Consider the following 14624-nt stretch of genomic DNA (forward strand, 5'->3'; position numbering starts at 1 on the left):
TTCAGTTTTTGTTTGTACTTTCGGTTTGTTGCTATCCATGCTGTTTTTGTGGATTCTTGGTCGCTTTTTCTCCATTTTCTTTCCAGTTGTCTACATTGTCTTTTGAGTTGGAGTAGTTCATTGTCGAACCATTTGTTTGATTTTCTGTGGATTTTGGTTTTAGGTTTTTCTGGGGCTAGTTCGTCTAGTGTGGTCCTACTTAGCAGGTTCCATTTTGAGATGAAGTCTTTAGATGTGTAGTGTTGGATTATGGTGTCTGTTTTTGTCCAGAATACTGAGGGATCTATAAGTTTGCATGAGAGGAAGGTAGTCTGTTGAGTAGTCGGAGTGTATTTGTTACAAGGCCAATTGATTTCGAAGGAGTAGGTGTAGTGATCAGACCAAAGGGAACGGTTCCATTTTCCGTTTAAGGTTTGAATTTCTGGATGTGAGGTCTGTTGGGACATTAAATTAATGGAGAAAATAAAGGAAAACTAATTAATTTAGAAGAAAGCTGACTATGCTTAACAACCCCATAATTCTAAATCCAGCCAATCACATCTAATCTCCAGAGAGCTTTTTAAGGTCCAAGAAGGCTCTCAATTGTGATGGTAAAAAGAAAGTGTACTTAGTCCCAAGGTAACGAACCAAACATTTGCAGGGGTATGCCAACAAATAGGATGCCCCCAGTTCTTTTGCTTCCTTACGCATAGAAAGAAATTCTTTTCTGCGATCCTGTGTTATCTTGGATACATCCGGATAAATCCAGATTCTTTGTCCAGAAAAATCTTGATAGGAATTCCGAAAGTAGAGTTTCATTATATGATTTAAATCCTGTTCAAATACAAAGGAGACTAGAAGGGTCCCCCCCCCTTTCCTTTACATCGGAAAGGGTCCCTCCAAAATTGCAGTCAAGTCTTTTTGTACCAACAGATTTCCTTCTTCATCAGCTTTAGTTGGGTTACTAGGAATATAATATATTTTGTTAAAAGGAGGAAAAGCTTGTTGAGGAATTTTAAGAATCTACAATAAGTATTTTTTGAAATAGTCCTAGGCATTTAAAGCTGGTGATTTTGGGAAATTTAATACCCTTAAATTTAGATCTCAAATTGTTCCAATTTAGAATGAACATAAATTTTGTCTCTAACCAGAGTTGTTGTTATATCTTTTAAATCTTTTAATTCAACTTTAACAGATGTTAATTGTTCAGCAGTCATGTTTGGTCAATTCTATGGTTTGTGACAAATTATCTACTTTCCTTGAAAGGCTAAGTACCTCTTGTGTCGATTCAGTTAGCTTGCCATCGAGCCTCTGTAGAACCTGCCAAATGGTCTCCAGGGTTACCACCGAAGGCAGCGATACACTCGCTGCAAGTCCAGAAGCTATTTGCTCAGTTGTCTTCTCTACGGGTGCTCTTCCCTCCAGGCTCAACCCCAGATCAGCGACTTCCGCTCCTGGAGCCCCTGCCAGGGCAACCCGTGCTGACATTGGACACGGCGGTGTGCTAGAGTGTGGAGGGGACAGCAATATCTCATGCCCCAAGAGGCTGGACGCTCCATCGTCCGAACCTACAGCAGGGCCCTATTCTCCGCGAGATGGGGTTGAAAGCTGGCTCAAGGACCTCTTGAGGGTTTGTTGTTGCACCGGCGTAGAGGTTCTGAGCTGTGAGGGAGCCGACCTCAGAAGACCCTACCTTTTAGTGTGTGGCATTGTGTAGGGAAGAAAACACCGCGAAAAACAATCACGGTGTTATAAAGAAAACAAGAAATAAGCCACCTCCACAGGAGAGGTAAGCGAGCCAGTCTAGCATGCAGCCATTTTGGATCCCCCATTCTCTGTTTAAAAAGCGGGATTGATCTGGTCTCCTGAGCAGACTATTGACTCTGGGAGTAGATCCTATCCACACAAGTTCCTCAGCATCTTGTGGGGCAGAAGAATTTGGAATGATAAACCCCTTAGCAAAATTTCTGCGAATGAGCTACCAAGAAGGAGATCTCCTGAAGGAAGGTGTGATAGTAATGACATCCATTAGATTCCCCCTGGCCTGGGACCACTGAGAAATTGAAGCCCACTGGGCCATCCTCAAATGGAGGCATGCCATTGGTGTGACATGGACAGTTAAGGCCACGTTTTCTAGCCATCTCAATATTTGCCGAGTTGATACCTGATGGCTCTGCTGAACCTGAAATGCTATGGAAATTAAGGCGTCTGTGCATATGTCTGGGAGAAAGGCTCTGGTCTGAATCATGTAAAGCAGGGCTCCTATGGATGCCAATTTTTTGCAGAGTTTAGATGGGGTTGTTGATAAACTCTAGCAGCTCTACCACACAAATAGTTCTGCGCATTGATTTTTGTATCCCCTCTTTGATATGTCTTTACTAGCCAATCATGTATGTAGGTAGGTAGGTAAATATCTGAATTCCAAGACTACATAGAGACTCTTCGACTACTGCTAGACATTCTGTAAAGACCCTGGGTGCTGATGCAAAGCCAAACAGCAGGACACAACACAAGCAATGGTGTTTCCCTACTCAAAATCTCAGATTCTTCCTGTGACTGGAATGTATCTCTATGTAGGATTTAAGTGCCCTTCCCAAACAGCACTGGAAGCATGTTATGAAAACAGAGTAACATTCTAGTGGTACAAATGAGATACCCTGGCTGAATGAAGAAACAAACTGAAATTAAACCTTGAAAAAAACAAGTACTTTCTCACAAACCCCTGAACAAGAACCTGAATAAGAAAACCTGATTAAGAAAAACATCAGAATTTGGGGGAAAACCCTATCACTCCAGTCTATTAAAATCCTGGGAGTGACGCTAGACCAAAAGATGACCATGGAAACCCAAGTAGCTACTGTAGTTCGCAAAGGTTAGGGCAGCATTCTGGAAACTGCAATACATTCAATCCTACTTTGACGCCCTTCCCTTTCAAATTCTTTGCCAAGCCCTGATCCTCAGCATGCTAGACTACTGCAATCTCATCTACCTTTCATGTCCCCATAGACACTACAACAGCGGTGTGCCTTATCTTTGGACTAAGAAAAAACAACCATGTCACGTCTTAGTAAAGGCAATTTCACTGGCTCCCAAACGAGGCCCACTCATTGTTCAAGCTGGGTTGTTTCATGTACAAGGCGCTGTATGGCCTCCTTCCAAATGACATGATGGAGGTATTTGAGTTTACCTCTCTGGCCTGCCATTTGCATTCCATCTTCTCCTACCCCTCCCTGCAACGAAGGCCTAAAAAATTTTTATGTCACAAAACTGTTATCCTACCAAGCAGCTCACTTAAGCCAGGAACTACTCCCCATCATATGGTCCTCTTCATCGTACATGCATTTTAGACGAAGTTTGAAAACCTACCTGTTCAATAGGTTTCTGGCAGAGCATTAAACCCTGTGCTCTCTCTGTGTGTCCCTTATGCCCCACCTTCAGATAACTGTAAATGCTCCATGCTAAGATTCATCTAGTACTCACTATGTCTCATCCCTCCCTTGCTCCCTGCATTTGGGTACTTCTATCTATAACTCTAACTGTAACTGAGGCTGTTTATCTATGTTGTTCTTTGCATTAATTACTGTGAATGTAACTTTTGCAGATCTCGTCCTGCTTTTAGGCTGCTTGTATTTGTACCCACACTGATTATGTACGGTCTCTAGTTAATTTTTGTTAACCACATCGAACTCCATGGTGTATCGCAGTATACAAATAAAATTTTATGCTATGTTACACACACTTCTGAAAGCTGGTTCACGGCTGGGGATTGATCACCTAATGTATGGACTCCTGTGTAGATGTAACAGAATCTGCTGTTATGTTTATTCAGAATTTGATATACCGCTCTCGCATTTTACTTACCTAAGTGGTTTACAATGTAACAGTTATGTGTAGTTCTGTATGTGCTGGTGGAAATGACACAAAGATTGGTGCTGTGGTCAGGCTGGAGCCTTTTGATGCAGATAGCACAGGAGAAAAATATATAAGCTGAGGTGCTAGTGCTTTTCCAGCACTTTACTTTGAGATAAACATGAAGATAATTGTGCTTTAAACCTGGAAACACTTCTGACAAGGCTCATGCCATCTTGAAAGCTCTTTTGTGACTGGATCTTTAGAGTCACTGCACAGGGCAGTATAGGCAACATTAACAGAGCAGGACATACTGGAATGCTCAGTTAGCTGCTCTCTGTACAATGATGTTCTCCTCTCTTCCTCCTGGGCCAGCAGGTGTCTTCTCTGCCTCATAAGGATCGCAGAGGCAATTCAGGGAGTCTGTTTGGCCTTGCAGAAACATTCTGTACTCAGCGCTTGCAATAAGCCTGATTACACTGAGCCGAGACATATCAAGACCCGTAACTGCCCCCTTCCGGCATTACCTGCCCCACGATCGACCCTCCCCTACCCTCCTAAATGCTTTCCTCCCTCTCTTCTACCCACTCCCTTCTTCATCAGCCAAGTTCGGCTAAATTGTGTTATTAAGCTAATAAATTGTTGTAAATCGGCATGTCAATGCGGATCCTAATGTAATTGTTGTGAACCGCCTAGAACTCGAAAGGTATGGCGGTATATAAGAATAAAATTATTATTATTATTATTATATCAGGCATGTTGAATAGGTGATTTTGGATATTTCTTAAATACTGAGGATAAGGCAAGAACCCCAGTTTCATCTGCAACATTTTTGACAGGAAAAAAACCCCCTAAAACAGACAAGTAAACACTCTCCCCCAACAAAAGTACATTAGAGACAAAAGCAAGTTTCTTCAAAGACAAGACAGCAGTGTTTTTATATTCATTTGAGCAGAAAAGACAAAACTGAGGGGTCTGAGAAGACCACTGTGGAAGTTCAGAACTTTAGATTTAGTTCTGAACTCTGGGAGTGCTGTTCTGTGCCACTGCCACTGAAAAATGTTACCCACTTGTGTGCTGGACTCAATCCTGCTAGCAGAAAGAAAACCATCTTAACCTGAAAACCAAACTCATTGCAAGGCTCACTGAGAAAACTCAGCAAACTATAGGAAAACTTGTAGTTCCTATCTAATTTTTGCACAAAATGAAATAAGAGAATCTGGATGTAGTTTTACCCTCACACCAACATGACCCAAAATCTGCTACAAAGAATAAAATGGCAAAAACTGCAAGATGCTAGAAAAATATTATTAATTAAACATCAGAAGTATAAAATTAAAAATTGTTCTCTGGAGTACTTAGTCAATGTCTAAACATGAAACATTAAGCATACCTTCCGTTTCAATGTTGGCTTGGTAAGTACAGGTGGAGAATCTGATAGAGGGCTATCTCCTTCTTCACTGCTCTCACTAAAACACCTGGATATCCGGTCACTATTGCGGAACCGTCGAGGCAACCGCTTCTGCTCCTCCACAAATCTGTTTTTTAAGTCATTTGGGCTTCTGTTCAGATGATCTTTGCGGATCTCCATGCCTTCACTATAACGTCTCCGCTGACCTGCTGCCTTCTCCTCTAACAGCCTCAGTAGCTTTGGCTCTTTTTCATTAAAGCAGGATTCGCTGCGTTTTCTTCCCTTTGGTGGTGACTGGCTGTTTGCAGGAAGACTATCTATAAGAATCCCAAGTTGTGGATGGTGGGGATGTGCTGGATTGCTTTGGGGAATGCTGTCCACTTTATTTTCATTCTCTATAGATGAACAGACATCCTGCTCCTTTTTCTCCCGAGAAACACATTTCAGTGGCTGAAACGGTATCATCCAAAACAAAACAAATGTATTAAAATTCATTTATACCACAGTGTCTCCCCAGCATTAGTTATCTTACATCTTTGTTGCCTATTATAACTAATAGTACACCTTGAAGACTTTAGATCAGAACTTCTCAACTGAGGGCCAGGAACTTCAAATGAAGTCACAAAACCCACATTTGGGGTTGCAACTTGAGTGGGTTCTCCACAGGTGCACCACTATTCTGTACTTCAAGGGGAAGGAGAGGGTGTCTACAATATTAGTTAACTGCAATCACAGAATGGTTATGGTCACAGAAAGATTAATAAGCTCTGCTTTAGATCTTGACCAAAACTCAAAACCTCTCAGGTTTCTACACTTAAAAATGAAAATGCTTCATAGAAAGATATGACTTCCCACTGCAAAGCACAAATACTGTATCTCATTCTTACACTGATATCTTGCATGTCTGTTTCCTGCTCCTCCTCATGTTCGCCCTCCCCTGTCTCCTCCTCCTCTTCATCTGAGATGACAGAATTTGAGACAATAACAGGTGTCCAGCGCAGGCATTCAGGATCCATATCAACAGGTCGTGGGTTTATCAGAAGCTTTGTCATATGTTCTTGTATCAACTTCTCCCGGCGAATTATCACAAACCTGAAAACAGGAGTGCAAGATTACCAGAAAAGGAACAGTGATGAGTAAGCTCCTCCTGTTCAGGGGAAGCAGTTCATGAAAAATCAGTAGCACAAAAAGTGCTTTCTCTCCAAGTTAGAGGCCAAATTTCAGATTTGGTTATGGTGCCAAAACTTGCCTAAAATTATTTTTCTGCCTGGTTTTGGTCAAAAGGCTGTGGTAATGCTTTTAGTTTTGGCTTAAATTGGCTGTGTATTCGGAGGAAGCCAAAAATTTGTGATTTGTCCTGTCTATCTCCCTTCCTTCTCCTCCTCCTCCCCTCTGAACAGGAGTTGCCTTTCTGTCCTTCCCACCTGTAGGTACCCCCCTGGGGCCTATTTTACAATTTCTGGCAATCTAGGGGTGTAGTCAAGGCAGGAGTGATCCCCAAGTACTCCCTTTCCTTGCTGACTCTGCTCTCAAAATGGCTGCCATGACCTCTAGTAGCAATATCACTACTCTGCAGCAAGAGGTCACAGCAGCCATTTTGCGAGTAGAGTACACATGAGAAAGAGCTACTGCTCTGACTATACCACTAGATCACAAGGTATTGTAAGGTAGTCTGAGGTAGGGAGAGACACTCTGCATGTTTGGGGGTTTTTTGTGTGTGTAGGAAAAAGAGGTGGAGGTGTATGCTACAAAAGTTTTAGTTTTTTTTAAAGTTGAATTATGGGAGATGATGGCATTTGATGTTCAAATGGAATCTCATTTAGATTCATTATGCTGTATAATATTATATAACTCACCTGGTAAGTGGAATGAGATGAAAATTGATGTTTATGATTTTATAGCACATAATTCGCTTAATTAAAGCCATACTTTATTGTTAGGAGATATTAATTTACATCTTACATGATCTGAATGTAAAAGACCTTTCAGCTTGTTTAGACGCTATTGGATTACAGCAATCTGCTACTAATAACACATGAAAAAGCTCATCATTTAGATTTGTTCTCTTTCACTAATTACTTTTCAGGTTGAATATCTTTTTTTTCTAATGGTTGAGATAAAGTCATATGGTCAGATTGCATTACATTAATTTCTTTTATTCCGCCAATACCTTGCGGTTCTAGGCGGATTACAAAAGGATGAGATTCTGGTCATATCCAGAAGATTACAGGGAAGTTATTGGATGGAACATTTATAGTCTGGTTAAATTTTATAAATAATTGGAAAGAGAGAGATTTAACTTACAATAATAAAATGAAACAAGGGTGGTCAAGAGGTAAAATAGATCAAATGTTATTCTGGCAGAAAGTTATGGAGTTTTATAAAGTTGAAAATGCAAGTGCTCATATAATTAGAATGTGGAATTCAATGTGTACATTTATTTTAGATGAAATGGCATCTTTAAAAAAGAAATCAGGTTTTAGAAGAAATTATATTAAAAAAAAAATGTAGGAAATTGGAAAGATTTTGGAAAAAAGCAGGTACAGAATTAAGGATTAATTGAAGAATGATGGACTGCAAGGGGGGTAGAGAAAGGGACATGGATCCTGGATTGCAAGTGGGAGCGAGAGGAGGGGGGGGAGGGAACATGGATTGCAAGTAGAGGGGTGGTGAGGAAGGAACATGGATCCTGAACTGCAAGTAGAGAGGGGGGGAAAGGAGGGATCATAGATCCTGGACTGCTAGTAGGGAAGGAGGAGAAGAGGGGACATGGATCCTGGACTGCTAGTAGGGAGGGAGGAGAGGAGGGGACATGGATCCTGGACTGCTAGTAGGGAGGGAGGATAGGAGGGGACATGGATCCTAGACTGCTAGTAGGGAAGGAAGAGAGGAGGGGACATGGATCCTGGACTGCTAGTAGAGAGGGAGGAGAGGAGGGGACATGGATCCTGGATTGCAAGTAGGGAGGGGAGAGCAGGAAACATGGATTCTGCACTGTGTGTGTGGAGAGAAGTGGGGACATGGATACTACACCTGCAGAGGGAGGAGGAGAGGGGACATGGATGCTGGATCCATAAATAGAGGGGAAAGGGAGTGAAAAGGAAACCAGGCCAGAAAGGGGGGGGGGGTGAGAAGGTGCTTGACCGTAGAGATGTAAGACCATGGGGAGTAAGGAAGGGATTCAGGGTGCAAGCAAGAGTGGTGGTGGGTGGTTGAGGAGACATGGATGCTGGACCTGTAAGTTGGGGAGGGGAGAGGACAGGGATGGTAAAGCGAGAAAGAGAGAGTGACCAAAACCAGAAAGGGGATGGGAAGGGAGAAAAACATTCTTAGCCAGTGGAGAGAGGGAGAAAGAGATACCAGACTAAGGAGGCCAAGGAGAGGATTCAGGGTGTGAGAGAGGGGTGGGATTTAGAGGGAAACAGAACTGCAATTGGAGTGAGAGAGGGAACTGAAGAGGCTGGAACCTGAGAAAGGAAAAGGAAAGAAGGAATTTCAGGTCTCAGGACAGGAGAATTCTATGTAAAACACTACAAATAAACTGTAAAATTTTGAAATATTGTGCACAGAATTCTCAAAAAGTTTGCATAGAATTCTGCTAGGAGTAATATATTAAGTATTATTGTACGTTAGATTCTTGCCCTAATTGACTACTACATGACTGTCCATCTTCCTTTTTACTTGCTATAGCAGAGTGGTTAAATGAGGAATTGCAAGTAGGTATATTTGATGCATCATGTGGTCATACAGTATTATACTGACTCCAATAGTAAAAAAATCAAAAGATGGGAATTCAAGAAGTTACAACTTACAGACCAGTGGCATCCATTCTGCTATTTACTAAAATAATGATGGAAGGATGAATTATAATTAAATTGACAGACTATCTGGACCAGTTTGATTTATTACACCCAATTCAATATGGAGACCCTGATCTGTTCTTTAGTGAGTGTCAGAATGACATACTTATATATTTTGACCTTTCAACTGCGTTCGACCTTGTCAACCATAATCTTCTAAAATAAATATTACAAAATTAGGATGTACAGGGCAAAGTTTTGAATTGGATAGATGGGTTCTTATCTCAATGATCATAAGAACAAGAATTGCCGCTGCTGGGTCAGACCAGTGGTCCATCATGGTCTATTATCTACTCGTTGGAAAATGGGTTGTGGGGTGCCACAGGGATTCTTTAATGTTATGATGCAATCCTCGGGTAAGGAACTTGAAAATCTTAAGGTATTCAGTTACATTTATGCAGATGACATCAGTATTCTCTTGCCATTTAATAATAAGGATCCTGATTGGTCTGCATTAAAGTTAGTGCTTGATACTGTAGAGAAATGGGTTACAACCTATAAGTTGAAGATATAGACAAAACTAGGGGCTCCTTTTACTAAGGTGCGCTAGTGTTTTTAGAGCACGCTAAAGATTAGCGTGCTCTAAACACGCGCTATATGAAAAATACTAATGCAAGCTCTGTGGAGGTATTAGCATTTAGTACGTGCGGTATTGTAGCATGCGCTAAAACCACCAGCGCACATTAGTAAAAGGAGCCCCAAGTTTCTTTGACTAGGCCCACAGGATAGATCAAATCTTTTATTACACTTTGGCCAAAGTAATTACACTACTGATATGCAAACTAGAGTTTTGGACATTCAATTAGATAATTTATTGAGCTTGAAGCATCAAATGAATCTGGTTAGTAAAAAAATCATTTTTTTCTTTAAGGAAATTATGGGTAGTTCAGAAATATTTTGATAAGTCAGTTTTTGCACTTGTGGTTCAATTCTTATTCTTTCCCAGATAGACTACTGTAATATTGTTTAGTTAAGATATTCTAAAGGATTGTTGAAAAGATTACAAAATGTGCAAAATATTGCAGCAAGGATAACTTTTTCCCATCTCTAAATATGATAAAATTACACTAAATTTCATTAAATTATATTGGATGCCAGTAAATGCAAGGATTTATTTTAAGCTTTGTATTATGATTTTTAATATTCTTTATGTCCAGGTACTATATTATTTAGAGGAACTGATTTTATTACTAGCAGTAAGACCAGGTCATATTGTATGGAAGCAATTCTATCTTCAATTTCCCTCTCCAAAAACAATTAGATCATTTGTTCAATGGAAGGCATCCTTCTTTTATCAGGTTCTTTTAATTTGAAAAGAACTCCCTATTTCAATAAGATCAGTAGGTCAACATACTGTTTTTAGAAAACTTTTAAAGACGCTCTTGTTTAAAAATTTTATCTTGAAATTTATCATCTTCTACTATTATTGTTCTATTTTAATATTTGTCTTGTTTAACTGGGTTTGTTCCCAGTAATAGAAATATATTGTTATCTGTCAAGAACTCATAAGGGCTTTGGTGGAATATAAGTCAGAATGTAATGTGATTGCAAATAATGCAGTCATGATCTTGCATAATAGTTTAGATGATAAAATGAAATGCTTTCTTTTTAAAGATGCATTTGAACAGTAAAAGCTACAAGGTCAACAAATTACAAGTGCTTTCACCTACTGTTATTTCCCTATATGTTTTCCTTTCTTTATGCATTGTACTTCCACCCCCTTTCCGCCTTTTCCTGTTATTGTGTACTAGTCTTCGTTATAGTATTTTTCCCCCAAACACTATGTTTGTTATACTCTATTTTATACGGTATACCTCACATTGAATATATGATAATGCGTTTTAATAAAAAAAATTATTAAACTTGAAACTTGATGGTAGAGTGCTCCAAATAAATGATTTTAACACAAAAGGTTAGAAGACATTTAAGGCTGTAAATTTGGGATAAATATCTTAGGAATTAACCTCTCTGTGGAGATATGACATCAGTTGCCACTGCAAATGTGGCACAAAGACAGCCACTGTAAAAACACTGTGGCTTTTAGTTTTGGTTTTCATTAGCTGAGGTTCATGTGTGTAGAGCAGGGGTCCCAAAAGTCCCTCCTTGAGGGCCGAATCTAGTCGGGTTTTCAGGATTTTCCCAATGAATATGCATTGAAAGCAGTGCATGCACATAGATCTCATGCATATTCATTGGGGAAATCCTGAAAACCCGATTGGATTCGGCCCTCAAGGAGGGACTTTGGGGACCCCTGGTGTAGAGGCTAATAAATGGTCTTTCATTATTTATATTATATATACAGTGGAACCAGAAGTATGCTCGTAAACCAAAGTACTCATATATCAAAGCGAGTTTCCCCATAGAAAGTAAGGGATACTCGCTCGATTTGTTCCAAAGAACCCCCACGTACCCCACCCCATCACATCCCATCCCAAAAAGACACCCCCACCCCCGAGGCCACTGACACGCTTTCACCCCACCCCCGAGAACTGGCATCGCCTGCCTGCCCAAAACCATACCGCGATCTAGCATGCAGCATCAACTCATAGGATGTGCCGGTGCCAGAAGATCCTGCCTCTTGCTGCTGATCTCTGCTAGTTATATGTATTAAATATTAGTCTTATAGCACGTTACATTAACGGGTGCTAGAATATATGTGTGTGTCTGTCTTTATTTCTTTCTCTCTCTCTCCTTAGCCGCTTTTTTCCTTTCTGTCTTTCTTTTTCCTTGGCTGTCCATCACCACTCCTTGCCTGCTCCCCCTGTCCATTCTCCCTTCCTTTTACCTCCCCTGTGTCCACCACCACCTTCACTGCTCTCCTTATGCAGCAGCAGCCCTTCTCCCTTTGTTTTACCTCCCCCCTGTCCAGCATCATCTCTTTCCTTCTCCCTCTGTCCAACATTAGGCCTCCATTCCTTTTTCTTCACCCCCCTGTCCATCAGCACCTCTTTCCTTCTCCCCCTGTAGGTGTCCCTTCCTTTTTCTCCCCCCTCCTCCTTCTTATCCCTATGATACACTTACCTTGCTCTGCCCCTGATCAGAGGTTCCCGACAGCCGCCCAGTTGCACCCATTGGAAAAGTTCCCTCTGCCGCATCCCGCACCCCTCCTGACGCGACTCCCGCTGTCTCTCTTTCTGTCTGTCGCTGTCCCTGGCCCCATTTGTCTGTCTGTCTTTCTGTGTATCTCCCTGCCCCTGTGTCTTTCTTCTTTTCTTTCTGTCTCCCTTCCTCCCTCTGTCTGTCTGTCCAAAGCAGCATTCCCTCCCCCTCCATTTCCCTCCCCCCACACTAGTTCCATGTGCACCTGCCCCTGTGTCTTTCTTCTTTTCTTTCTGTCTCCCTTCCTCCCTCTATCTGTCTGTCCAAAGCAGCATTCCCTCCCCCTCCATTTCCCTCCCCCCACACCAGTTCCCTGTGCAGCAGCATTAGCGTTTCCTCTACCCCCTTTCCCTTCCCGCGGTCCCGACTACAAACCTGGTGATTCCTTCTACTGCCCTGATTTACTCTGGCACATCCCTCATGACATCATCAGAGACGCAGCAGAGCAAATCAGGGCAGTAGAAGGGCCCGAAGCAGCGTGTGAAGACTGCTGCACACACTGCTTGAATCGCCAGGTTTGTAGTCGGGCCCACGGGAAGGGAAGGGGGGGCGGCAAAGGATTCGGGTCCCGGGCAGCGGGGTCAGTTTAAGAGCCGGGGTGGAAAGTTGCTGGGCTCCTCAGTGGGGGCGCTGAGCGGCCGCGATCCCTCTCCTCCGAGACCCCCCCTCCGCTGGAGGAACGGAGATTGGCGGCTGGCTGCGGTCCTGGCTTGTGGAGGCGATCGGCGGTGCATGCGCATTCCTGCGGCCACAGACCTACTGATCATAGAACACGTAAATAGGAGTGCGCATGCGCGGCTAGCATTTTATTATATAGGATGTATATAGATGTATTATCTGGCTGTCGATGGAGGAAAGAATCATCTTCAAATTTGCTTTCCTTTGCTTCAAAATCTTAACAGGCTCATCTCCAATCTACCTATCGGATCACTTTGAACGTTCAGGCCTCACCCGCACTCGTAATACCCACCTGTTTACCTTCCCGTCCCTAAAGGGCTGTGTCTACAAGAGGTTCCTAGATAGATCCCTGGCATTCCAAGCAGGCAAATGGAATAAATGTCTTACCACTTTCATCTCTAGCTCACCCTCCTACCAAACTTTCAGGAAATCAATCAAATCTTATCTCTTTGACAAATTCTTCTGACTTCTCCCCCACCTTTTAACCCTGCCTTGTATCTCCGACATACCTCCAGATTCTCTGACCACTCCCTACTCGCTAAGCTATGCTGATTGACTTATTTGTAACATCACTGTATATGTACAGTCTCTTATTCTGTTAACCGCTCTGAACTGTTATGGTACTTTGGTATACAAAAATAAAGTTATTATTATTATTAAATATGTATATAGATGGTATAAATAGGTAAGATTCACATATATTTAGCTCATGTAGTATAACACCTTTACTGAATCTCATGCAAACCACATATTGGGCTGCTTCCAGGGCAGGATTAATTCACTGAGGGCCCCTAGGCACACAAGTCCACTGGGCCCCCTTCCATACCCCACCATGCCCTGCCCCCCTTCCATACTCCCATTTATTTACCCATTTTCTTAATTACTTCTTTATTTCCATTTTATTTCTTTAAGCTTAAAATTCAAAACAAACAACAGATTACCAATGCCAGTGTAGTTTTTCTTCTATGCAACCTCCAAATATCTCTGACCAAATCTCCCTTTCCTTCCTAGAGGAAGAGATCTTCAGCTGGCAGGGCTTTGGGAAGCCTAACAATTTATATTTTGCATTTGAGCAGGAGGCAGGACGAGAGTGGGGAGAAAATTTGGTAACCACCCACTTTGGGCTCAATGCCACTGCCCACCCTTCCTATCTGCAAATAAATAAACACAAAAAAATCTAACATATTTGCAAAAAGGTCCCTGTATAGAATAACATAACTGTAAGCAACAACAAATTTATAATACGTAGAGAAAAAATTAAACCTGAAGAAGCCATACGCTTCATGAAGTGCAACACTAGAGAAAGAGAAACAGTACTCTACACTTTAGAAAACAGTGTAAATTTACTGTAAAACTGCATTTTCTGTTCATGAAATTAAAAATAAAATTATTTTTTCTACCTTTATTATCTGGCCATTTTGTTCATGTTTATCCCAGTTTCTGCTTTCTTGTATCTTTTCTTAATTTTCTTTCCAAGGTCTTCAGCCTATCTGCCACTTCTGTTCCTTCCTGTCTTCTACCTATTACTCCAATATCCAGATCTCTTTTTTTCTTCTTACTGCATCCACCTCCGTGTCCAGCATTTCCCACTTGTCTTCCTACTCACTTCAAGTTTGCTTTTTTCCTTCATCCTACTCCCTCCATGATCACTATCTTCCATCCAATCCCAAGCAGGCATATTTCCTTTCTTTCCATTCCTTATTCAGCATCTTCTCCTTGTTTCCCTATTTCCCCTTCACCATATCCAG

The 14624-nt window shown here is 41.6% G+C and overlaps 1 protein-coding gene across 3 annotated transcripts in view; it reads right to left on the minus strand.

Annotated features, from left to right (window-relative positions):
* KAT6A (lysine acetyltransferase 6A) overlaps positions 1-14624 on the minus strand; it is a 408346-nt gene that overhangs the window by 42139 nt on the left and 351583 nt on the right. For all 3 annotated transcript variants that reach the window (XM_033949340.1, XM_033949338.1, XM_033949341.1), the window contains 2 exons: positions 6127-6331; positions 5222-5689 (listed from right to left, as the gene is read on the minus strand). In XM_033949340.1, coding sequence (XP_033805231.1) covers positions 5222-5689; positions 6127-6331 — 673 coding nt within the window. The remainder of the gene's footprint in view (positions 1-5221; positions 5690-6126; positions 6332-14624) is intronic.

Source organism: Geotrypetes seraphini, chromosome 6 (genome assembly GCF_902459505.1).
Source record: "Geotrypetes seraphini chromosome 6, aGeoSer1.1, whole genome shotgun sequence".
Taxonomy (NCBI): domain Eukaryota; kingdom Metazoa; phylum Chordata; class Amphibia; order Gymnophiona; family Dermophiidae; genus Geotrypetes; species Geotrypetes seraphini.